At 37.5% G+C, this 27,481-nt stretch overlaps 1 protein-coding gene across 1 annotated transcript in view; it reads right to left on the reverse strand.

Annotated features, from left to right (window-relative positions):
• FAM186A (family with sequence similarity 186 member A) overlaps positions 1–27,481 on the reverse strand; it is a 129,086-nt gene that overhangs the window by 37,647 nt on the left and 63,958 nt on the right. The window contains exons 9-11 of the mRNA XM_027543493.1: positions 17,773–17,965; positions 15,222–15,373; positions 14,403–14,585 (exon numbers count right to left, since the gene is read on the reverse strand). Coding sequence (XP_027399294.1) covers positions 14,403–14,585; positions 15,222–15,373; positions 17,773–17,965 — 528 coding nt within the window. The remainder of the gene's footprint in view (positions 1–14,402; positions 14,586–15,221; positions 15,374–17,772; positions 17,966–27,481) is intronic.

Below are 27,481 nucleotides of genomic sequence, written 5' to 3' on the forward strand. Positions count from 1 at the left end.
TGTATTTGTTTTTATTAATAATATGCATAAATAATATTGTGCTTCAAATATCCTTCCATTTTTTTCACTTCTCATGGTTTAAAATCTGTGCACTATATGTACACTAGGTTGTTGCTTTTGTTGATACATTTCTTCTCATCTGCATCCACCCTATTTTATGTACCTGTTCCCCTGGTTAATATACATGAGTTGGTTCCACTAACCTGCTACCTTCCTGGAAGAACATCTTGACTGTTGAATTCAGTTGTATAATATTTATTTGTATATATATATTTTAAAATCTATTTTCATTAGTGACATAGATTATGATTCTCTTTTCTTGTACTGTCTGTCTGATTTTGGAATAAATTTTTTCCCTCTATTCCTATTTTCTGGAGCAATTTAGTTGACAAAAGAATTGCTGGTTCCTTGAATTCTTGGAAACGCACTCTATAACCATGTAAGTAAGGTCTTACTTTTCAATTTATTTATGGTATTTGGTTTGTTTATATTTTAATTTCTTTTGCCAATTTGGCATTTTATAATTTTACAAAATCATATACTGCAGGTAAGTTTTTTAGTGTATTAGTCTATAATTCACCATAATACTCTTTTCAATCTCTGCTGTATTTGTAGCTGGTTCCCTTGATTTTATTATGTGATTTGAATATTCACATATTTTTTGCTGATTAACTCATTAGGGAGTTGTCCATCTTACTCATTTTTGTAAATAAAACAGCAAAAATAATTTCTAATACAACTAAAGTTACAATAAATGTTAACGAGTTAAATAAGACAAAAACTCAGATTGGAGCTTAGACTGGACGTAAATTAAGGTCTAGCAATATATTATTTATAAAATACACTTTAAAAAATATGGACAAGTTGGAAGTGGAGATATAAGTAGATGATTCAGGCAAATATGAACAGAAACATCAAACATATGAATGCAGAAACAAAATAGATATATTCAAGGTACAAATTCAAGGTGAAAAGTATCAGGGACGAAGTCTAAGGAGTGGGCAGACTATCAGGAGCTCAACCACGTGAAAATATCAAGTTGATAGTTGGATATACAGGACTAGAATGCAGGGGCAAAGTTCAGAAGCAAAATAAAAGCTGAGATATAAGTTTGGAGTCATCAGCATATACATGGTATTTAAAGCCATAAGACTGACTGAAACTGGTATTTAAAGCCATAAGACTGACTGAAACTATCAAGGAAGTGTATGCAGGAAAAAAGGTCCAAAGAGTAAACTTTGAACTATCCCAACATTTTGCCATCAGAGAGATGAAAAGGAACCAGCAAAATGATGAAGAAATAGCCAGAAAGATAGGAGGTAAACCAGGAGAGCATGACGTCTTGGAGCCACGTGGAAAAGATAATTACAAAGAAAAAGAGTGATTGCACTTTCAAACGTAGCTGACAGGCCAGGCAAGAGTAAGGCCAAGTAAAATGACCTTTAAACTTAACAATCTGGAGGTTGTTGGCGACCTTGCTAGGAGTAAGCTGGAAGATGGAACTGGGGCAAAGACCTGATTAGAGTGGGTTCAAGAGAGGAAAGAAATTTGAGACAGTGAGTTTACACAGTTTTTAAAAGGAATTTTTCTGTGAAAAGAGTGAGAGAAATGGAGCAATAACTGGCAGAGGAGGTGGATCTAAGAGAGTTGTTTGTTTTTAAGTTAAATGTTAAGAAAATTAACATCATGTTAGAGAGGAAAAAGTCAGTGGTACTGAGAGAAATGGGAGAATTATTGAACTGATGTCCTTGAATAGAAGAGGTCTAGTGTGCAAGCAGAGAAGCTGGCAGTAAATAGGCAGCATACAGTTAAGTTCATCCACAGATAACAAGAGAGAAAGAAGACTATACAAGTACAAATTTAGATAATTAGGGAGATATGGTGGCTAATAATGGGGCTTCCCAGGTGACTCAGTGGTAGAGAATCTGCCTGCCAAGGCAGGAGATGCAGGAGCTGCTGCTGCTGCTGCTAAGTCGCTTCAGTTGTGTCCGACTCTATGCGACCCCGTAGACATCAGCCCATCAGGCTCCCCCTTCCCTGGGATTCTTCAGGCAAGAACACTGGAGTGGGTTGCCATTTCCTTCTCCAATGCATGAAAGTGAAAAGTGAAAGTGAAATCGCTCAGTCATGTCTGACTCCTAGCGACCCCATGGACTGCAGCCTACCACACTCCTCAGTCCATGGGATTTTCCAGGCAAGAGTACAGGAGTGGGGTGCCATTGCCTTCTCTGAGCAAGTACATACAGGTGGCTAATAATCTGAGTTAAAAATGATTGCTTCCATTTTCTCAGTGCAGTACGGAGCTACATGACTAGCCAAGAAGGAAGATGGAAGAGAAGGCCTCAGAGATCTGAAGGGACAGGAGAAAATGCAGAATTTTTTCCAGGACAGTGAGAGTAATGGATTAGAGAAATACAGTATATTTGCCAGGCAGTATTATGGGCCACTTGAGGTTAATGTTTATTTGAAGTAAGATCAGTCAGCAAGTTTGAATGTTTTCCTGAAGCCACATTCAGCTTCCAGAGTGCAGTTATGAGATAGACAGAGAAAACTGAATTTAAGCTGAGCTGTGATCAGCCAGGGAGTATTTCAGAGCAAGAAAGAAACAAGTGATTTCAAGCTTAGAGCGTATATCAGAAACTGGTTATAATGATCAACTATGGAATTCTAGCTGGGTTACAAAGGAAGTGAGGACATGAAGGGATGAGAGACAGTAAGCAGGTACTTAAATCAATAAAGGAAAGGACCCTGTGGAGTTCAAAAGGGTTGTTGGAGTTGGGGTACTAGAAGGAACAAGCTGGAAAGAGATGATATTTGGAGAATGAATTATTTGAAACTGAGACTGTGGAAGGATTGCAGTTTTCCTCCCCCTACCCCCACCCCTGCTTTTTTTGTGATGGCAAAGTCAAGGTTATGATTAATGGATCAAGGGTTATATCTCTGAAGAAGAATAGATCAAAGAATTGTGAGGCCAGGTGTTGGAAAGAGCTATATGAATATTGAAATTGCTGGTGATGACTGCTGGCTCATTCGGTAAAGAGTCTACCTGCAGTGCAGGAGACCCGAGTTCGATCCCTGGGTTGGGATCGCCTGAAGAAGAGAATGGTAACCCACTTCAGTATTCTTGCCTGGACATTTCCATGGACAGAGGAACCTGATGGGCTACAGTCCGTGGGATCGCAAAGAGTCGGACACGATTGGGCAATGAACACACACACACACATATGACAGAAGTACTGGATCAAGTTACAGTGAGTAAGGAAGAGGTAAAAGATTTTAACAGAGAGAGCAATGGACAGTATTCAGTCTAATGACAAGAGATTTAAAGTTGAATCTTATTAGAAACTAGGACCAGGCCAAGTGAATAAGGGGGATGAGAGTTAAAAGAGACAACATTTGACGGACTTCCCTGGTGGTTCAATTAAGAATCCGCCTGCTGGTGCAGGAGACGTGGGTTCAATCCCTGGTCTGGGAAGATTCCACATGCTTGGGTCAATTGAGCTCATGTGCCACAATTACTGAGCCCCCCGAGCCACAGCTACTGAAGCCAGAGCGCCTAGAGCCTGTGCTCCACAACAAGAAAAGCCACCTTAATGAGAAGCTGGAACACTACAACTAGAGGAGCCACTGCTTACAGAAACTAGAGAAAGCCTGGGCAACAACGAACACCAAGTGCAGCCAAAAATATAAAATAATTCATTAATTTAAGTAAATAAACAAAATAGACATCATCTGAGTGGGTTGCAAGTGAGGAAGTATTATCAGGGAAGAGCAAGGGGTCAGTTATTGCTTTGCATATTTTGAGGTTATAGTGTTATCATCATCTTTATTAACAACATAGGGGCATGATATTATCTTTATATTCTTTATCTACTATTTCCCTTTGCCCCAGTGATGCTTCTTGCCTTGAATTTTATTTTTGCCTGTTATTACATGTCTGCTTTGCCTTGGCGGGTGTTGGGTGGGGTGTACATATTTGTCTTTTTCTATTTCCTTGTTTTAACTTTGTCCTGTCCTCCTTTTTAAAAATTTTAATGGCGTTTAGTTGATCTACATTGTGGTGCTGTTTTTTGCTGTACAGCAAAGTGAGTCAGTTATACATACATCTGCTCTTTTTTTGATTCCTTTTGTCCTGTCCTTCTTTTAAATGTGTCTCTTGTAGACATTATATTGCTAGATCTTATTTTTAAATTAAATCTGAAAATTCTATCTTTTCTTGGTAAATTAAACTAATAAATTATTTTTATGTTGAATATTTTATTTCATCCTAGTTTAAATTTTCTTTCATTTTTTCTTGCTTATTTCCTTACATTAATCAGTTTTTTTCCTATGGGTTTGAAAAGTACACATTTTATATTTGTTCTTCCATTGGTTATCTTTAACTTGTTAAGACTCTTACTTGTATTTATCTTTTCCAACTTACTGAACTTATCAACACCTATCTGTGCCTTCACCCTTAATGGTACAGATACTTTTTAAAAAATATCCATTTATTTATTTGGCTGTGCTGGTTCTTAGTTGTGGCATGCAGGGTCTTTGGTCTTTATTGTGCCATGCAGATTCTTAGTTGTGGCAGATGGGATCTAGTTCCCTGACCAGGGATCAAACCCTGGTCCCCTGCATTGGGAGCACAGAATCTTAGCCACTGGATCACCAGGGAAGTCCTAGGACAAATACCTTAATATACACTCTTACCTACCTCTGGATATTGCACTCTCCCCCTACTTTGTTATATCTGGTGTGTGTGTGTGTGTGTGTGTGTGTATAATGCTTATGTATATGTGTATATACTATGTTTTTTAGACACCAACAAGCTTTACAAAATTATTTTCTCATTTCTACTATCTTATATTTTATAACATTTCCTAAAATTTTCATCCAATAGATTACTTCCTTCAAGAATACTTTAAAAGGGGTCTTAATGACAATCTGATGAGACCTTGAAGGTCTGGGAATATATTTGTTATATCCTCATGTATAAGCTGGAGAAGGCAATGGCACCCCACTCCAGTACTCTTGCCTGGAAAATCCCATGGACGGGGGAGCCTGGTGGGCTGCCATCTATGGGGTCGCACAGAGGCGGACACAACTGAAGCGATTTAGCAGTAGCAGCAGCATGTGTAAGCTGTAGCTTAGTTGAATATAACTTAGCTTCAAAGTTTCTGTTTTTAACATTTTAAAAATATTTATTATTTTCCTGTCCTTACTGTTGCTCCTAAGAAGTCTGACATCATTCTGATTCATTTTCTTTGTGGGTAAGCTGCTTTGCTTAGAATTTTCTCTTTGCTTTGGAGTTCTTAAATTTCATTAAAATATCAATAAGTATTCAATTTTCCTATATCAGCCTGATTTATCCTCCCTATATACCCTTGCAATATCAATCTTCCTTTGAAGGTTCTCACTTTTTTAAAAAAATATATCATCTTCCCTACAATAATTTTTTTCTCTCCTGTTAGGACTCCTATTATATAAATGCTGTTTTTTTCTATGTCTAAATTCATTTTTTAAATGTATTTTTATTTATTTATTTGGCTGCATAGGATCTTGGTTGCAGCACACAGGCTTAGCTGCGATGTAGCATGTGGGATCTTAGTTCCCTGACCGGGGATTGAACCCTCATTCCCCTCATTGGAAGGCAGATTCTTAACCATTGGACCACCAGGGAAGTTTCTCTAGCCTCATATTTACTAATTTTTGTATTCTTTTAAATCTCTTATTCCTTCTCAATGTCTTCTAGAAAAGGTTTTTGACTGATCTTGGGTTATGTCCATTTTGCTGTTTATATCATCTCGTGAGTTTATTTCAATTATGCATTGAATAGTCAGTAATCCTACTTGGTTCTTCATAAATGTTTGTTTCTGCTTCATTATCAATATCCTCTTGGGAACATTTCTTTGGCTTATTGTTGTTGTTCAGTTGCTAAGTTGTGTCCAACTCTTTGCGACCCCATGACCTGCAGCATGCCAGGCTTCCCTGTCCATTACCATCTCCCTGAGTTTGCTCAAACTCATGTCCATTGAGTCGGTGATGGCATCCAACCATCTCATCCTCTGTCGCCCACTTCTCCTCTTGCCCTCAATCTTTCCCAGCATCAGGGTCTTTACCAATGAGTCTGCTCTTCACATCAGGTGGCCAAAGTATTAGAGCTTCAGCTTCAGCATCAGAACTTCCAATGAGTATTCAGGGCTAACTTCCTTTGGGGTTAACTGGTTTGATCTTGCTAATCAGGGGTCTCTCAAGAGTCTTCTCCAGCACCACAATTCAAAAGCATCAATTTTTCAAAACTCAACCTTCTTTATGGTCTTTGACTTGTATTCTAGTAATTCTTTCATCTAGAGTAGGTTATTTAATTTATTTTCTTCTCAATTGTCTAGTTATTTTTCCCTATGAGGTCATTTTCTTTCATGAGTATCCATTATCTCAGTGGGTAATAGAAGGAGAATGAGGTGGGAAGTGTCAAAACCTAGGCTTTAGCTGGTATACCACTCCTGGTGAGTGAGACAGTCCAACTTTGAATATCCTTATGTGTATTGCTCTCATCAGAGGGCTTTGCCCCTTGGTGAACTTCTCTATACCCAAGGCTTTGTTCTTTTCTAAGGATGTATTTGTCTAGCCCTCTGGATAAAGAGAAAGCCTATGAGGAAAGGTAGGAGGAAACCCTTAGATGCTTGTCTCTTGAATCAGAAGTTACTGTTATTTTTTTCAATCCAACTCTCCAGTAGTGTTCCCCTGTGAACCTACTTTCTGGTATTGTAGGAGAGCTGATGGGAAAGGTAGTGATCTACTCTGGGCAGTGGTGGATAGAAAAGAGTCCAACTCAAGATTTCTCCCCAAATCTACTCTCCATGTTGGAAGCCTGGCCCTCCTCTGTCCAGGGCTTCTATTTCCCTTCTTTATCAAATCGTTAAGTATCTCTTGACCCTCAAGGGAAATCTGCTGGTTTCGTTTTCTTTTTTTTTTTTTACCCATTCGTTTCTTATTTCTGAGGTATATTTAGGCTTAGGGTGGCACGGGAGGTATACTGTGCCACTTTGTCATTACAGCAGGGATCATTTTGTAACAGCCCACCTTAAAGCTTGAAGCCTACCTTGAACCTTTGTGTTTCCAGCAATGTAGAGCAGAAGATATTCTTTCTTGAGTGGTAGTAGTCTGGAAATGAAGATGTTTAGCCTGAAGAACTACAGGCAGAAATAAAAGTATAGGATAGGCAAAGCAATGTATATACATGAAAGACAGCAAAATAGGCATTTTACTGAAATGTTGAAATTTACTTTCAACATACTTGTATTTAATTTTCCAGTCACCTGGGAATCTTCTTAAACCTGGAAACAAGACAAAAAAAATCTTATTACAAGTTGCTCTTGAACACATTTGTGGGAATACAGATGATTCATAGGGAAATTGAGGGCCTCCAGAACTCACAAAGTTAAACTAGTAAAATTAATATGTAAGCCATATATATAAAAGTCACCTTAACAAGGCAGAATGTCTCCCAGGATAAAATCAGGAAGAGCAGGACTTGGCAGTAGTTTATATTAGACAGTATTCTTACATCTAAAGTTAGAACATTGCCTGAATATTGACAATGGTTGTTATTCCTAGGCATGGACTTTTCGGTGTTTTCCAGATTTTTTATGATGAACATTCATTACCTTTGTAATTGGAAAAAATTATTTTATGGAATTTTCATAGGGAAATCATCATATAAATATACAAACATCTACAAGGATATTTGATGCAGCATTGTTTGCAGTGTTGAAAAAGATCCAAATTTCTATCAGTGGAAGAACCGTTCAATAAATTATGATAGATCTATATAATAAATATTATGTAAACAATAAAAATGATGCTGTAAGTCTATATTAATGTAGAAAAATTTCAAAGATTTACTGTTAAATGAAACACAAAGTAGGTTAAAAGATGTGTCCGATATGAGTCCATTTTTGCAACCAAAACTAAGTGCATGGAAATTTTTTGAAAAATATATGCAAGAAGTTACTTTGTCAGTCTTAACACATAAGTTGAACAAAGTGAAAAATCAGCAACTCTTCTTTGATTCTTCAGAGAAGTGAGGTCACAGGGCAAACCACTGCCCCCAAATTGGAGAGACGGATGATAGAGAATTACAGCTTAGCTAAATCAGAAGCTCATGAGCAGAAGCTTCTGCAGGAACCAATGCCTGGTAGAAAACCTAAAACTATAATTGATGAATGGTTGGAGGCTCAGTATAAACAAGTCTGAGAGCTAAAAAATCCAGGGGACCTAATCAAAGGGACCTCCAGAAACTCTACTAGGTCCTCACAGTGAAGATTGGAGAAAAATCCCATTTACTCCAGGGGACTGGGGAAGGTAACCATTCTGAAGTAGAGCAGAGCATTCTGTTCTTAACAAATCTACCTTCAAGAGAAACTATTTACCAAAGTCTAACATGCTGGAGTTTTATTAGGGCCTAACCTGCTTGAAGGAAATACCCAACTCCAGTCAGCTCTAGCCATCCTGTCCCATCTAAGGTGAGCTACGGGTCAGGGGTACTGGCAAGCATTGGTAAAGTTCACAGTCCAGAGGTACAGGTTCTCCAAAAGATGAGACCCAATCACAGAGCTGTAAAATGTTTCCCCTTCTCCCGTACTTCACTACCATACCACTAGACACCTATTTGCCAGAATTCCTTTCACCTAATATATATGTCTGGATTTTAATTTAAAACTTACAAAAGTACAGTTTGAAGAAGCTGAACAAGCATCAGAACCAGAGTAAGGTACAGTAGTGATGTTGTAATTAAGATAATTACAATCATAATTAACTATGATTAATATGCTAAGGACATTGATGAAAAAGTAGATAGCACACAGGAATACTGGATAACATGGATTTTCTTTAAAGAAGACTTTTCAAGAGAAATCTTAAAATATTTTGAACTAAATTAAAATGAAAATAGAAACTTATCAAATATTTTGAGCTGCAGCAAAACAGAATGCTTAGAGAGAAATTTATAGCATTGGGTGCACATGTTAGGAAAGAAGCTTCCACCTTAGGAAACTAAAAAATGAGGAGCAAAGAAAATCCAAAATAATCAGAAGAAAAGAAATAATAAAAGTTACAGCAGAAATTAGGAGAGAAAATCAGCAGACTTAATTGGGTACCTTGGTCAATTATGTGTTTATGTTTTTAAGTACAAAGCCAAATGTGTAGACATATTAACACCATATTCAGGATCATGGTTTCTCTGGCACATGAAGGAAAAAAAGGTCATTGGTTAGGGGTACAATGGAGAAATTCATTTTTATGTGTGTTTGTATTATATTTTTAAGTTTTGCTTTTTGGGTTTTTCCTTTCTTTTGTAAAGAGCATATTTTATTTCTGCATATGCAGATATTTAATATTGCTATGTTTCTGGCAATCTGAAATATTGATAATAAATACTGAAAAAACTTCAATAGCCCTCTAGATAAAGTCTGGGGAGCCTAATATGGATTACAAACACCTTCATGGTTTCTCTGACCCTACTTACCTCTCTAATCTTACCACTTTCAGTTTGTACACAACAGTCTCACCAGGCTGACCAATTTTCCTCAAAAGACCTCATTCCTTTTCTCCAGCACAGCCAGTCCTCCTCCCCTTATCACCCATCTTTTTCTTGATATTAAATCTTTGCTTAATTGTCCGTATCTTTAGGACAACGTCTCTGGCATTTTATCTTTGTCTGGGTTGAATACTTCTTTGTACTTCCAAAACATTTAGCACTTTCACCATCACTTACCACTTAATCATACAGTATTGGAACTATTGATTTACTTCTCTATAGCTCCCATTAGAATATAAACCCCCAAAGTATAGAAACTTATGTCTCACTTATTCTCACATCCCCGGCCTCTGCTTAGTACTTAGCAATAATAGGCCCTCAATAAATATTTTTATAGAAATTATTTAGTTAATTAATGATAGTCTGGTTTATTTAACGTTCTTGAGGCAAGCTATAATTTTATTTTTAATGTGAACCCTGTTTTCTAATCAGTATTTAGTTGGAATCATAAAATCTTACCATCCCATAGTGTGGTTAGAAATTATTTCCTGGAAACAAATAAACAAAGAAACCCAAAACAGAAATCATTACCCGGAATAATATTCTCTTCAGTCATTCATATAACAAAGTTTGGGTTAAACTAGGTCTCACTTTTGTTTTTAGGATTAGCTCATAGTAAGTGCTCATCAGACTGTATAAACCATTCTTAGGCAAATGTGATAAAATTCTTAAAGTTGCATTCAAATTTGGGACTCTAATAGGTATTACTGTAATGTAGGGTACATACGCACTGGTACCGCTTGCATTTAAATGAATCAAATAAAAATGCCATTGTTACTTATATTGTCTTCTTAGCTTACTCTTTTGCTTCATTTTCCCTAGAGTCTGTGTGCTGCTAACTAAAGACTGTAATTTTCGAATGGCTCCTAACCCCATTTGTTAAAAAAAAAAATTATACCTTAATAGAATAATACAACTTTCCTTTTCAAAAAGAAGTTTATATAGCAAAATGTTAGCAGCAGTATTATCCCTGAATGGTAGACGTATCTTCTTTGTTATACTTTCTTATGCTTTATATATTTTTGAAATTTTTAAATGAAAATATTTCAAATTATATATTGTTGAAACTGTTCCTTTGGGAATTCCCTGGAGGTCCAGTGGTTAGGACTCGGCACTTTCACTGCTAGGGGCCTGGGTTCAATTCCTGGTGGGGGAACTGAGATCCCACAAGCCATGCAGCATGGCCAATAAATAAATAAATGAAAACTTCTTTTTTTTTTTTAATTTTAAATTTTATTTTATTTTTAAACTTTACAATATTGTATTAGTTTTGCCAAATATCGAAATGAATCCGCCACAGGTATACCCGCGTTCCCCATCCTGAACCCTCCACCCTCCTCCCTCCCCTCCCCTCCCTCTGGGTCGTCCCAGTGCACCAGCCCTAAGCATCCAGTACTGTGCATCGAACCTGGACTGGCGACTCGTTTCATACATGATATTATACATGTGAAAACTTCTTAAAATAAAAAAAACATTGTTCTTTTGATAGTTGTTATCTTTTGTAATTCGTCAGTATCTTATCATCCTCTACTTTGACTGTTACCTCTTTGGAGACAGAAACATGTATGTATTCATTCATTCAACATTGAACTTTTTTGAATATTTCTAATGGGTCAAAATGTCAGACCTCTTGGGATACAAAGAGACAGACGCATAAACAGATTATTATAATACATGTGGTAAACACAATGATAGAGTAATAAGCTTAGGATATTATGGAATTTGGGGAAATGGCACATAATGGCAATAGGGAAGATCAGGAAAAGCTTTCCTCAGGGGGAAAAAATATAAACTAATTAAGTCAGTAATGTTTTTGAGCTGTAAGTAACAGAATCCCTGACTAAGGATGGTTGAAACGAAAGAGTTATTCATTGCTCACCTAATAAAAAGGCCAGAGGCAGGTGTACTCAGGGCTGTTCTAGTAACTTAATGTCCTCAAAGATAGGGTTTTACTTATCTTCCTCCTCTATAATTCTTGGTGTGTTGTCTTTTTGGTCCCATGGTTATCACCTCAGGGTTGCCAAAGATGACACTAGCTCTAAGCATCACATAACACATCAAGGCGGGAAGAGAAATTTTAATCCCAGTCACCCCTATTGGAAACAGGAAGAAAGGGTACTGGGGGAATAGGGAGGTTTCTGTTTGTATATATTTTTAATTTAAAAAATTTATGAGATAAAGTAAAAGAGGCAATATGTTATTGGTCCTGAATTTTTTCACATATTGTTCCTTCTGCCTGGCATCCATGGTCTCTTTAAACTGTCTCACATATTGTATCTCAGTGCCTCATTTATAGTACCTGGCACATGCTGCTGCTTCTGCTGCTAAGTCGCGTCAGTCGTGTCCCACTCTGTGCGACCCCACAGACGGCAGCCCACCAGGCTCCCCCGTCCCTGGGATTCTCCAGGCAAGAACACTGGAGTGGGTTGCCATTTCCTTCTCCAGTGCATGAAAGTGAAAAGTGGAAGTGAAGTCGCTCAGTCGTGCCCGACTCCTAGAGACCCCATGGACTGCAGCCTACCAGGCTCCTCCGCCCATGGGATTTTCCAGGCAAGAGTACTGGAGTGGGGTGCCATTGCCTTCTCCCAGTACTTGGCACATAGTAAGTAGTAAATATTTTTGAAAGTAAAGCAGGCAGAGCAAAAACAGAAGCAGTTGAACACAATAGGCAGCTAACCTCCCTAAAATATATTGTCTAAAATCAGGGAAGGTAAGTAATAAGGTAATTAAAATACATGGTAGGTGCAAGGATAGTGTTAATTACAAGATACTAGTGAGACTATGCTCAAAATACTTCAAGCGAGGCTTCAGCAGGGCGTGAACCCAGAACTTCCAGATGTACAAGCTGAGATTAGAAAAAGCAGAGGAACCAGAGATCAAATTACTAACATTCATTGGATCATAGAGAAAGCAAAAGAATTCCAGAAAAACATCTGCTTCTGCTTCATTGACTACATGAAAGTCTTTGACTGTGTGGATCACAACAAACTGGAAAATTTCCAAAGAGATGGGAATAACAGACCACCTTATTTGTCTCCTCAGAAACCTATATGTGGGTCAAGAAATAACAAACCCAGACATGGAGCAATGGGCTGGTTCAAAATTGGGAAAAGAGTATGACAAGGCTGTATATTGTCACCTTGCTTATTTAACTTACATACAGAATTATGCAGAGTAGATCATGTGAAATGCTGGGGTGGATGACTCACAGACTGGAATCAAGATTGCCAGGAGAAGTATCAACAACCTCAGATACATAGATGATACCCCTCTACTGGCAGAAAGTGAAGAAAAACTAAAGAGCTTCTTGATGTGGGTGAAAGAGGAGAGTGAAAAAGATGATTTGAAATTCAACATTCAAAAAACTAAGATCACGGCATCTGATTCTGTCCCTTCATGGTAAATAGAAGGAGAAAAAGTGGAAACAGTGACATATTTTATTTACTTGGGCCCCAAAATCACTGTGGATGGTGACTGCAGACATGAAGTTAAAAGACACTTGCTCCATGGAAGGAAAACTATGACAAATCTAGGTGCAGTGTATTAAAAAAGCAGACGCATCACTGCCAACAAAGATGTGTATAGTCAAAGCTATTATTTTTCCAGTAATCATATATAGATGTGAGAGTTGGACCATAAAGAAGGCTGAGCACCGAAGAACTGATGCTTTCAAATTGTAGTGCTGGAGAAGACTCTTGAGGGTCCCTCGGACTTCAAGGAAATCAAACCAGTCAATCTTAAAGGAGATCAACCCAGAATATTCATTGGAAGGACTGATGCTGAAGTTGAAGCTCCAATACTTTGACTACCTGATGCAAAGAGCCAACTCATTGGAAAAGACCCTGATTCTGGGAAAGATTGAAGGCAAAAGGCAGAGGAGGCAGCAGAGGATGAGATGGTTAGAGAGCATCACCAACTCAATGGACATGAATTTGGGCAAACTCCAGGAGATAGGAGGACAGAGGAGACTGGTGTGCTACAGTCTGTGAGGTTGCAGAGAGTCAGACACAACTTAGTGACTGAACAGCAGCAACAAGATTACATAATATTTTTGCTATTATTTTACTTTATTATAGTAAAATTTTAAGTGTCTTATTTCATGGTATCTAGCATCTAAACAAATTTATGAGTTAATGCTGTTTCTTCTTACCCCAGGACTTGGATTTCACGAGAATAAATGAGACTGCTGCCACAAATTCTTTCAGGTTACAAAGTTCAGTTTTCTAAATTCTTAGTTTAGAACATTAAATAATTCTCTTTCCTGAAAGAGCTAATGCAGACTCTAAAACTCTTTAGTTCCACGGGATGATTTCCAATGATAGGTTAAAATCTGGTTTAACAGAATTTGGAAACATGGAACCACATGACCACCTTACCTATTGTTTCCAAGTGTCTTCAGTGTATCCTGGGATATAAGCCCTGAATTTACTTCAGATTGGGCCTAGATATGACAATTGAATTTAAGGTCATGTTGCTGAAGCATGAAGTGAGCAAAGCATTTTACAGTGGTCTTTCTGGTATTTTCAATAATAAATCCCTAAGTGGAATTCAAAAATGGACCTTTCTAGTGTTAGATTAAGTTTTGCCATATTATAACTGTTTTTTGCCTGTTTGTTTATATTATTCCAATAGGCCCATGAAAAGAACCACCAAAAGACTAAGGCTGAATTTATGGGTACTTTTTTATAACTGGTGTGAGTTTGACGTCACACCAAGAACCTACTTTTGGTAACTCCCTGGTGCTGTAAGTCAAGTTAAGGAAACAAAAGGTATGTGACCAAAGGCCCAATTATCAGAGTTCTCCCAGTCCTTAACTTACCTTGATTGAATACATGTAAGAGATCTTATGAAGGCTGACTGAACATCTAACTGAAGCAGCATAGGAATATCTGGGTACCCACCCAGCTGGGCCCAGAATGGATGCATTGATGTCTTCTCTGTTATTGGGTAACTCGAAGTGGATAGATCTGCATTCCAGATGGCTTGCAGTTGGTCGTCTTTTCTAGAGAATCAGAGAGCACTCCTTAAGCGTCAAACTCTCCTGAGCTCCAAAGTCATTCAAGATGTAATTCCTACTACCCTTCCTTCTCTTCACCACCACCCTGTCCTATAGAGCTCCCCCTGGCACTGAGGAACTTTACTTATGATCACTTCAACTAAGAGATGGATTATAATAGTAGAATTTGCAGAAATAGCTTTTTTTTCCCTTGAAAGTTGCCTTTCCATGACTTTATCTACTAATACATTTTAAACAACTTTCTTAGCTTCATGGAGTATACATTCCATATTCAGGCTATTGCCCTACCTCCACAACAATCTTTTTCTTTCCCAAAGTTTCTACCTTTTTTTTTTTAAGAAAATGTTTCTAAGTTTCTTTATTGTGTATATTGAAATAATTTGTTTCTTACTAACGAAGAATCAACTTCATTTTTAAAAGGAACTCAAAACTAGATGTTAAATTTTTAAGTAGAAATAAGCCTTTTGCAGACTAGCTAAGAAGATTAATACTTGCACCACCATTATCCATTGCACCGTATCATAATTGTGGAGAAGGGGAATCTCTTGGGCAGAAAAAAAAAGTATTAGGTTCCATTTATTATCCAAAGAAAGTTTAACGTAACTCTTTCCTACCACACACCTAAATTTATTGAGAATGTTATACTTCCTGTTGTCTTCTTTCAGTAGCTTTGGGCATGGCTGTTGAACAGATTTGGTAGAGGCAGGTTTTTGCTTTTTTTCAATGACCAAAGGGATAGGTTGATCGAGATTCAATTTATATGTCTCTTGAAGCTAAAATAAATAAGTCAGAAAAAGGAAATCATGAAAAGAAAGGGCTGAAGTCTTTAGGATGATCTTCTGATCTGGCCCTAGCTAAACTATGACATATTTCCTCTTCCAAATTCTCTTTCTCCATGCCTTTTCTCCCTTCCTCCAACCACTCCTCAATCTGTACTCACCTCCAACACACAGTTTCAGAGTTAGCGGCTATTAATATATAAAGACCCTGGTCCTGCTTTAAGTTCTAGTTTTAGTTCTCTCATTTCCTAGCTTTGTGACTTTGGGTTAGTTGCCAATTTTATCAGCACTTCTTTCTTCTCATTTCTAAAACAAGAATAATAATACAAGGTTGTTGTGAGAGTTGTATAATATGTTTGGAAAACTTCACAAATTGTGAAGAAGCACTGTGCAAATGTAATGATAGCTAACATTAACTGTCAGATCTTTCTATATGTTAACTTGCCTGCAGTGTGGGAGACCTGAGTTTGATCCCTGGGTCAGGAAGATCCCCTGGAGAAGGAAGTGACAACCCACTCCAGTATTCTTACCTGGAAAATCCCATGGACGGAGGAGCCTGTGGGGCTACAGTCCATAGGGTCGAAAAGAGTCGGACACGACTGAGCAACTTCACTTTCATTTAATATTTACAGTCTTATGAGATAGGTGCTATTATTATCCTTGCCTTACATATGGGAATATGAAGCTCAGAAAATTTAAGTGGCTTGCCCAAGGTCTCTTAGCTAGTATGTAGTAAAGCCAATCTGGTAGCAGAACCAACTTCTTGACCACCATTCTGATTCAGTGTAAGGTATTTATGCATTTCTACCCTTTTATTCCTTTTGTTTTTCCCTCTCCTTTCTTAATACCTTCATACCTACTTCATTATCTAGATTCTAGCTTTTCTGACCCCAGACCTTTATTCATCTTTTGAAATGCCCTAGACATCGTCATTCCTGTTAGACAGCTCATGACGTTGCCAATTCACTTACTCCATCTACATTGGTCATACTTTCCAAACCCACAATTGTCAAAAATATTCATTTTTAAGGTGAGAGAGTTTTAATATTTATATATTGTAACTTATAATGTAATTTCTGGAGAGTTCCTTGATTGCCTAGTGGTTAGAATTCTAGGCTTTCATTCCAGGCCTGGGTTCAATCCCTGGTTGAGAAACATATCCTGCAGGCTGTGTGGCACGACCAAAAAAAAAAGTAACTTATAAAAAATTCACAACATGCATGTCTATAATGAGAAGTTTCTCTGTACCTTCTAGAGTAGCAAGTAAGCTAATCTTATTAATTAATTACTTTAGTGAAACAGAATGATGTATAAATAGAAAATATTCCTAGAACTCCAAAAACATTCCAGAGCTGCATGTTGGAGAAAGTAAGGGCAGCATGTAATTCCAGAGCAAAGAACTCTAATCTCAGCTCTGTAACTTTGGAAGGTCACTATCACTTCCAAAAGCAATACTGACGGTTATCAGAATGAATGCGCCCATTCACACTGGGTGAATGTCAGAGTTTAACAGGATCTTCTGTGCCTGGTACTCTGTAAGCAAGTTAATTAACTCTTATCTCCTTTTTTGTAAATGCTTGATATTAAAACTTGCTTTCTAATAGTTTTGAGGAAAGAAGTAAACACCAAGAATCATTTGGAGAGCAATGACTTCAAGAGTTTTCATATCTAGAGGCTGGTAAATGTGGGTTGACTAGGAAGGAGCTGAGCATTTCTGGAAGTCTCTCCCATTCTTACAGGCTTCCAGGTGGCACAGTGGTAAAGAATCTGCCTGCCAGTGCAGGAGATGCAAGAGATGTGAGTTCAGTCCCTGGGTTGGGTAGATCCCCTGGAGTAAGAAATGGCCATCCACTCCAGTATGCTTTCCTGGGAAATCCCATGGACAGAGGAGCCTGGCAAGCTATAGTCCATAGGGTTGCATAAGAGTTGACATGACTGAGCAACTAAACACCACCATCAATAGATATAATTAAGTTAAGGATCTCAAGATGAGATCATCCTGGTTTAATCAGATGGGTCCTAAATCCAATGATACATTGGCTTTATAATAGGAAAGAACAAAAAACACACTGGGCAGAAGGCCACGGAAAAGACAGAGGCAGAGACTGGAGTTATGCAACGACAAGCCAAGGAATGCCAAGGATTGTCTATAGCCACCAGAGTCTAGAAGAGAAGCTTGGAACAAATTTCTCCCTCAGAGCATCTGGAAGGAACCAAAATGTAAGAGAATACATTTCTGTTGTTTTTAAGCCATGAAATTTGTAATATGTTAACAGCAGCACAGGGAACTAATATACCTGGTATCTCTAGGGAATTGTTATTAATATTTTCAAAACCTGCCCCTTTCACTTTTCTTACAACAGACTGGGGAGAAGAAATAGAAAACAGATTACCTGGCTGAATAAGTACATCATTTTCCTTAGGCACTGATTCCGTTTCTGCTCTAGAGAATTCTGCTTCTCTGTCCAGATCTGCATTATCTTTTTTTGATAATCATCAATTCTCTTCAGCATTATGTAGAGGTTCTGGGTCTCATAACTTCTTCCAGTAATCTGGATGGCTTGTAATCGTTTAATTATGTTGTTTCTTGGAAAAATTAACAAGAATTAGGTTGATAAAATTACTGACACTAACTCAGCAAACCTGGCCTCAGTTACTTTCCATTCTCACCTCATCCTTAGTAAGTAGAGATGGTAGAGGGGTGGCAGGCTTGCTTAATGTGACCATCATCTAGTTCCCTATATGACTAAACTTTCAAAACTCTATATGACTGTCAAATTTTTATTTAACTCCGCACAGAGTTTTTAGTGTTACAGTAGTATTGCTTATTATTTTTTAAAGAAAGTGAAGTTGCTCAGTCATGTCCAACTCTTTGTGACCCCAGGGACTGTAGCCTACCAGGATGGAAAATCTGTCCATGGGATTTTCCAGGCAAGAGTACTAGAGTGGGTTGGCATTGCCTTCTCTTAAAATACAGTAATATTTTAGTAGTGATATATATAAGACATATAGAAGGTATTTAATACCTTGAAAAAGACTGTCCTTGCCTTCAAAGCACTTACAAGCCAGGTTAGAAGACTCATAAAAATTAACCGTGTCAGAGAGAGAATGAAATAAATGCTAAATAGCAGTTGATCTGTTTGAGCAAAAAGGAAAACATAATTAATTCTAACAAGAGGAATAAAGAAGGCTCCATAGGAAAATGCTAAATACGATCCGGAGGATGTAGTACTCTCTGCTTTTTGTGCCACAACATTTGGGCCTAGATAGTTTTTTTGCCATCCCCATTCTACAGGAGAGGAAAAGGAATCTGAACAAGTTTTCAAAAGTCACATAATTAATTAATAACAGATTTGGGAAGCAAACCCAGATCTTTCTTCCCACAATAACAATACTTCTCCAAGTGTGGACCCTAATCACCTGGACTGATTCATCTTGTGGGGAGGAGGGAGAGTGGTACTCGTTGAATATGCAGATTCCAGGGTACCTCCCCAGACCTTTTGAATAAAAAAGCTTGGTGGTAGGCTTCAGGATCTGTATTTAAACAAAATCTTAGGTAAACCTTACAGCCACTAAAGTCTGAGAAAAAGGGGATGAAGAATTCCAGATTGAGGGAATACTATAAATACCGGCAAAACAATGAAAGTTATATTTTGGGAGTGGTGAATAGTATGGAACTTTTTAAACCGCAGATACGTGAAAGGATACATATTGGGGGATAAGACTGAAACAGCTGGTTTATGAAAGGCTTTAAAAAAAAGGTATGTTGTGGAGTTTGGATTTAGGGGAAGGTAGGCAATGAGAACACACTGAAGATGTTTTTCTAAATAAATGTGTTTTTCATATATAGAGGGGCTTCCCCAGTGGCTCAGTGGTAAAGAATCTGCTTGCAAGCAGGAGCTGCAGGAGATGCATGCTCAGTCCCTGGGAGGGGAAGAGCCTCTGGAGGAGGGCATGGCAACCCACTCCAGTGTTCTTGCCTAGAGAATCCCATGGACAGAGGAGCCTGGCGGGTAGGGAAGAGTCAGGCCAGAAATGACTGAAGCGACTTAGTGCAACACATATACATATATAGAGAGATTGTGGGGAGAAGGGAATAATGTTTAGGTCTCCTTTATGGGTTATAATTAATAGCATAGAATGTACTGTATATATGGGTCATTTAATAAATATATTAGCTTTCTAAGTTATTTCATTTAAAATTAATTTTCCAATAGCCTTAGCATTTTTTTTCATATTCCATAGGTGATTTTTATTTTTCTACTTCTATGATCATATTTATTACATGTGTTTTTTTCCAGTTTTCTTATTGAAAAGTATAGTTGATCTACAATGTTGTGTCACAGCAAAGTGATTCAGTTATTTATAAATATACATGTGTATAAATAGTATAAATATTATAAATGTATGTACAGTCTCTTTCTGATTCTTTTCCGTTATAGGTTATTGCAAGATATAAGCATAGTTCCCTGTGATTACATGTGTTTTTAATCACATGGAATCATACACATGCATCTCCTGCATCATTTCTCCATGTGTTACCAAATTCCTATCACATCCATTCCTATAAATAAAGGTGTTCTCAATTAACCAGTTGGGTAGCATTCTAATAACCATATTTCATATGTATTTGAGATATAAGTGACTGTGTATATTTATAATTGAGGTATTTTATATTTATATAAAATTGAGATATAAATTTAAACTAAGTTTAAGGTGTATAATGTGTTGATTTGATGATACATTTATATACTGCAATATGATTACCACTGTAGTGTTAGCTAATCACATAATCATCATTTCTTTCCTGTGATAAGAAAAATTAAGATCTGGTCTCTTAGCAACTTTGAAGTCTACAAGCATAGTTTTGTTTTGTTTTTTTTGCTGCACTGGCTCTTCATTGCAGTACATGGGTTCTTGGTTGCAAAGCATGAGATTCTCTAGTTGCGGAGCACTGGCTTAGTTTTCCCTCTGCAAGTGGAATCTTAGTTCGTGGACCAGGGATTGAACCTGTGTTCCCTGCATTGGAAGGTGGATTCTTAAACACTGGACCACCAGGGAAGTCCCCATAAATACAGTGTTGTTGACTATAATCACTATGCTATGTATTAAATCTTCCCAATAAGTCTTATTTTCCATGTCAAATCTTTCCTGCCATTTTTCTCTCTATTCACACAGTCTTTTAGACTTTTCCCATAGTTTTTCCTTATTGAAATTATATGTCCCTACTTGGAAAAGTTTGCAGTTTCATTTCAAACTTAGAAATTTTATTGTTTATGTGTTTTAAAATATAATTCAATATCTAATCACCCACTCCAATAGCAACCACTGAGGTGTCTCATTATTTAAAATTTTCTATCTAGAAACACTTTTGTTCATTTCTTTCTACCGCTTGTTCCCACTCTTTTAGCAAATTGTACTTATATTGGTAAAATACTGCCCTCATTCTAATAAATATTTTATAGTATTTGATATAGAATTATGATTCAAAGGAAGGTGCTTTAACATTTACTGAGCATCTACTATGCATCAATCATTGTGCTGGAGATGTTTCTATTTTAAAATTTATGTTAAATAAAACATTTTAATAGTTTAAAATATATTATTTCATTTAACCATCACAATCATTCTTTGAAGTATATATCATTACATCATCAGTTTTACAAATTTGAGTCAGCACATTAAAATCTTAGAGACGTTCAGAACTAGAAATTTGAACCAAGCTCTTCCTGACATTAAAGAGAAAATATGACTAAGATTTGGATATAAAACTATTACTACCCTCCTACACTGTCAATAGGGATGTAAATTGGTATAGACGCTATAGGCATTATGGAGAACAATATGGAGTTTTCTTAAAAAACTAGAAAGAGTTACCACATGATCCTACAATCCCACTCCTGGGCATATATCCAGAGAAAACTCTAATTTGAAAAGATACATGCACCCAGTGTTTATAGCAGCACTGTTTGTAGTAACCAAGACACGGAAGCAACCTAAATGTTCATTAACAGATGAATGGATAAAGATGTGGGGTGTGTGTGTATATATATATATATATATACACATATATATATGAATATTACCCAGCCATAAAAAATGAAATGCCATTTGCAGCATTTGGATGGACCTAGATAGAGATTATCATATTAAGTGAAATAAGTCAGACACAGAGAGATAAATATCATATGACATCATTTATATTTGGAATCTAAAAAAATAATACAGGGAATTTCCTGGTAGTCCAGTGATTAGGATTCTGTGCTTCTACTACAAAGGGCATGGATTAGACTCCTAGTCAGAGAAGGCCAAAAAAAGAAAACAGATACAAATATACTTATTTACAAAACAGAAATAGACTCACAGACATAGAAAATAAACTTATGGCTACTAAAAGGGTAACCAGGGGGTGGGGGAGATAAATTAGGAGTTTGGGATTAACATATACACATTTACACATATATACACATACACACATTTGCCAACAAAGGTCCATCTAGTCAAAGCTATGGTTTTTCCAGTAGTCATGTGTGAATGTGAGGGTTGAACTAAAAAGAAAGCTGAGCACCAAAGAACTGATGCTTTTGAACTGTGGTGTTGGGGAAGACTCTTGAGAGTCCCTTGGACAGCAAGGAGATCCAACCAGTCCATTCTAAAGGAAATCAGTCCTGAATATTCATTGGAAGGACTGATGCTGAAGCTGAAACTCCAATACTTTGGCCACCCGATGCAAAGAACTGACTCATTTGTAAAGACCCTGATGCTGGGAAAGATTGAAGGCAGGAGGAGAAGGAGATGACAGAAGATGAGATGGTTGGATGGCATAACCAACTCAATGGACATGAGTTAGAGTAAGCTCTGGGAGTTGGTGATGGACAGGGGAGCCTGGAGTGCTGCAGTTCATGGGGTCACAAAGACTCGAGCATGACTGAGTGACTGAACTGAACTACACACATTACTATTTATGAAACAGGTAAACAAGGACCTGTACAGCACAGGAAACTATACTCAGTTTCTTGTAATAACCTATAATGGAAAAGAATCTGAAAAAGAATATATATATATATATACACACACACACATATATATATGTATAACTGAATCACTCTACAATTAATGCAACATTTTGAATTAACTATATTTCTGTTTTTAATAAATAAAAAGTTTATTGCTAAAGAGTGCTAACCAACATCTGAGCTGGGAGAGTTTTGCCTCAGAGCTGATGACTGCTGACTGATTAGGTAGTAGCTGCTGAAGATTTGGGTGGCTTTGGTGATTTCTTTTTTTTAAATAATTTTATTTATTTATTTATGGCGTGTTGAGTCTCCGTTGCTGCGTGGGCTTTTCTCTAGTTGCAGCAACGGGGGCTGCTCTCTAGCTGGAGTGCGTGGGTTTCTCACTGCAGCGGCTTCCTTTGTCCCTGAGCATGGGCTCTGGAGCTTGCAGCCTGCAGTAGCTGCAGCATGTGTGCTCAGTAGTTGCAGCTCCCAGACTCTAGAGCACAGGCTCAATAGTTGTGGTGTATGGGCTTAGTTGCTGCAAGGAACGTGGGACTTACTGGATCAAGGATCAAACCCATGTTTCTTGCATTGGCAGGTGGATTCTTTACCACCGAACTATCAGGGAAGCCCTGGCGATTTCTTAACATAAGACAACAATGAAGTTTGCCATATCATTGACTTGTCCTTTTATGGATGTCTTTTATGGATGATTTCTCTGTAGTGTGCAATGCTATTTGGTAGCATTTTACCCACAGTAGAATTTTTTTTTAAATTGGAGTCAGTCCTCTCAAACCCTACTACTACTTTATGAATGAAGTTTATGTAATATTCTACATCCTTTGTTGTTATTTCAGCAATCTTGTCAGCACCTTCATCAGAAATAGATTCCATCTCAGGAAAGCACTTTCTTTGCTCATCCATAATGCAGCTCCTCATCTGTTCAAGTTTCATCATGAGATTCCAGCAATCCAGTCACATCACTAGGCTCCACTTTTAATTCTAGTTCTCTTGCTATTCCCGCCACATCTGCAGTTACTTCTTCCTCTGAAGTCTTGAACACCTCAAAGTCATCCATGAAGGCTGGAATCATCTTCTCAACTCCGGTTCATGTTGATATTTTGCCTTCTTTCTATGAATCATGAATGATCTTTTAAACAAAATATTTATTTTGCTTGCATTGAATCTTAGTTGCAGCAGGCAGGATCTTTGCTAGTGTATGGACTCTCTAGTTGTGACACGTGGGCTCAATAGTGGCGATACGCAGGCTCAGTTGCTCTGCAGTGGGATCTTAGTTCCCTGACCAGGGATCAAAGCTGCGTCCCCTGCATTGCAAGGTGGATTCTTAACCACTGGACTGCCAGGCGAATCCTATGAGTGACCTTAATGGTATCTAGAAAGGTGAATGCTTTCCAGAAGGTTTTCAATTGACTTTGCCCAGATCCATCAAAGAAATCATTATCTATGGCAGCTACTGTATAACCTTATGAAATGTATAATAAGACTTAAATATCTTGAAAGGTAGAATTACTCCTTGATCCGTGGGTTGCAGAGTGAATACTGTGTTGGCAGGCATGAAAACATCATAAAATCATTCTGCATCTTCATTAGAGCTCTTGGGTGACCAGGCGCATTGTCAATGAGGAGTAATATTTTAATAATCTTTTATAAAAATAATCTTTTCTTCTGAGCAGAATGCTCAACATTCTGCTCAGAAAAATATTTAGTAGACCGTGTTGTCAACAGTTGTGCTGTCATCTAAGCTTTGTTGTTTCATTGATAGAACATAGGGAGAGTGGAATTAGCATAATTCTGAAAAGCCAAAGGATTTTTGAAGTGGTTAATGAGCGTTGGCTTCAAATAAAGGTCACCAGCTGCATTAGTCTCTACCAAGGAAGTCAGCCTGTCTGAAGCTCTGAATCCTTGAAACCAGGCATTGACTAATCCTCTGTAGCTATGAAAATCCTAGATGGCATATTCTTCCCATATAGACTGTTTTATATATATTGAAAATATGTTTTTTTTTTAGTGTCAGTTCAGTTCAGTTCAGTCGCTCAGTCGTGTCCGACTCTTTGCGACCCCATGGACTGCAGCATGCCAGGCCTCCCTGTCCATCACCAACTCCTGGAGTTCACTCAAACTCATGTCCATCGAGTCAGTGATGCCATTCAGCCATCTCATCCTCTGTCGTCCCCTTCTCCTCCTGCCCCCAATCCCTCCCAGCATCAGAGTCTTTTCCAATGAGTCAACTCTTCGCATGAGGTGGCCAAAGTACTGGAGTTTCAGCTTTAGCATCAGTCCTTCCAATGAACACCCAGGACTGATCTCCTTTAGGATGGACTGGTTGGATCTCCTTGCAGTCCAAGGGACTCTCAAGAGTCTTCTCCAACACCACAGTTCAAAAGCATCAATTCTTCAGCGCTCAGCTTTCTTCACAGTCCAACTCTCACATCCATACATGACCACTGGAAAAACCATAGCCTTGACTAGATGGACCTTTGTTGGCAAAGTAACGTCTCTGCTTTTCAATATGCTATCTAGGTTGGTCATAACTTTCCTTCTAAGGAGTAAGTGTCTCTTAATTTCATGGCTGCAATCACCATCTGCAGTGATTTTGGAGCCCCCCAAAATAAAGTCTGACACTGTTTCCCCATCTACTTGCCATGAAGTGATGGGACCAGATGCCATGATCTTAGTTTTCTGAATGTTGAACTTTAACACAACTTTTTCACTCTCCTCTTTCACTTTCATCAAGAGGCTTTTTAGTTCCTCTTCACTTTCTGCCATAAGGGTGGTGTCATCTGCATATCTGAGGTTATTGATATTTCTCCAGGAAATCTTGATTCCAGCTTGTGCTTCTTCCAGCCCAGCGTTTCTCATGATGTACTCTGCATAGAAGTTAAATAAGCAGGGTGACAATATACAGCCTTGACGTACTCCTTTTCCTATTTGGAACCAGTCTGTTGTTCCATGTCCAGTTCTAACTGTTGCTTTTTTTAATGTACCCGCCTTCATTATTTTAGCTATATCTGGATAACTTGCTACAGCTTCTGTATCAGCACTTGCTGCTTCACCTTGCATTTGATGTAATGAAGAGGCTTCTTTCCTTAAACATCATAAATCAACCTCTACTAGCTTTAAATGTTCTTCTGCAGCTTCCTCAATTCTTTCAGCCTTCATAGAATTGAAGAGAATTAGGGCGTTCATCTAGATAAGGCTTTCCATTAAGGGAATGTTGTGGCTGGTTTGATCTTCTATCCATACTACTAAAATTTTCTTCACATCAGCAGTAAGACTGTCTTTCTTATCATTTGTAAGATTCACTAGAGTAGCACTCTTGATTTCCTTCATGAACTTTCCTTTGCATTCACAACTTAGCTAATTGGTGCAAAAGGCCTAGCTTTCAGCCTTTCTTGGCTTTCAACTTGGTTTGCTTGCTAAGTTCATTCATAATCTAGCTTTTGACTTAAAGTGAGAGACTTGAGACTCGTCCTTCCACTTTAAAACTTAGAGGCCTTTGTAGGGTTATTAATTGGCCTAACTTCATTATTATTGTGTATCTCAGGGGATAGAGAGGCCCAAGGAGAGGGAGAGAGATGGAGGAATGGCCAGTTGGTGAAGCAATCAGAACACACAAAACATTTTTCATTTAAATTTGCCGCCATCTTATGTGGATATAGTGCACCATTCCTTGAAACAATTACTCTTTTCACACACACACATACACACACTTTGCGTCTTGCTTCCTTTCTTTGTTCTGCTAGACTCTCTGCCTTTGCTGCCTTAATGACTCTCACTAGTTCTTTGAGACATAATTCAAAAGTCTGAACGCCTAGAAGCTTCACCTAACTCTCGTGTCTGCTCAGTCTTCTGTATGGAGTTGGTGATATACCATCATTGTTCTTTCCACCTCATACTATATAGTCATCTGTTTGTGTGATTGTTTCTGAGGAGACTATGTGTGCCCTCGAGGCAGAGATATGGAAGGATACAACATTTTTGTATCCTTTCACCCTCCACCCCCTGGGCCTAACTCAGTCCCTGTCATATTCTTAAAAATGTTGATGATGAACTAAATGATAAGTTAAATCCTATCCATCACTACCACATTTAGTATCTTTAAGAACTTTCTTCAATACATACGGAAATGAAATGTTTCATTATTAGCACATGGTATAATTTTATATCCTCTCCATCATTGCTTCTCAGGTATATTAATACTGATCATGTGGTAATATAACTCTAAAACAGTATTTTAGTATTTAAATATGAAATATTTACTTACAGAGGCTCTACAAAAATGTCTTTATTCAAAAATAATTTATATTATTATAGTTTACATTTTCTTTCCAATACAATGTTACAGTCTTCTTGACTCAGCCATTTTTATTATGGAATTGTTCATCTGTCAGTATGTAATTCCTTGTTAGACTTGTTGCTGATTTGATCATTATAATATTAAATATTAAAGAAGAGCTTACTGAAAAATGAATGAATTGATCCTTGATGGGATTAAAGTTATGTGTATAAATTAAATATTGTTATGATATGTTGATCTATCTATTTCAGTTTTTAAATGATTTTACCAAAACAGGTCACATCATGTCACTTAGGTCTTCAAAATCTTCAATAATTATAAACAAATTTAATTGCCATATAAAAATTAAATTGTCAAAGAATTTCCCACAAAAGCACCAAGTTCATATAGTATCATAGGTAAAATCTGTCAAACTTAAAAAGAACAGCTAATTTTATCATTAAATTGTTTTACAGCATAGAAAAGAAAGTTTTCACATTTTTAAAATGATGCCAGACTTAAAATTATACCAAAACTTAAAATTATACCAAAATTTGACAAAGAAAGCACCAAAAATAAATAAATAAACTACCAGTCAAACTTATGAATGGATATCAGTACAAAATAAAGTCCTAAATAAAATATTAGCAAATGTAACACACTCAAAGAAGGATACTGGGTTGGCCAAAATGTTCATTCAGGTTTTTCTGTAAGATACTGAAGAAAAACCCAATCAAATTTTTTGCCAACCCAATACAAATAGGATTTATTCTAAGGATGCAATGATAGTTTAAAACATTAGTCATA

The sequence above is a fragment of the Bos indicus x Bos taurus genome, chromosome 5 (assembly GCF_003369695.1).
Source record: "Bos indicus x Bos taurus breed Angus x Brahman F1 hybrid chromosome 5, Bos_hybrid_MaternalHap_v2.0, whole genome shotgun sequence".
In the NCBI taxonomy this organism is placed as follows: Eukaryota; Metazoa; Chordata; class Mammalia; order Artiodactyla; family Bovidae; genus Bos; species Bos indicus x Bos taurus.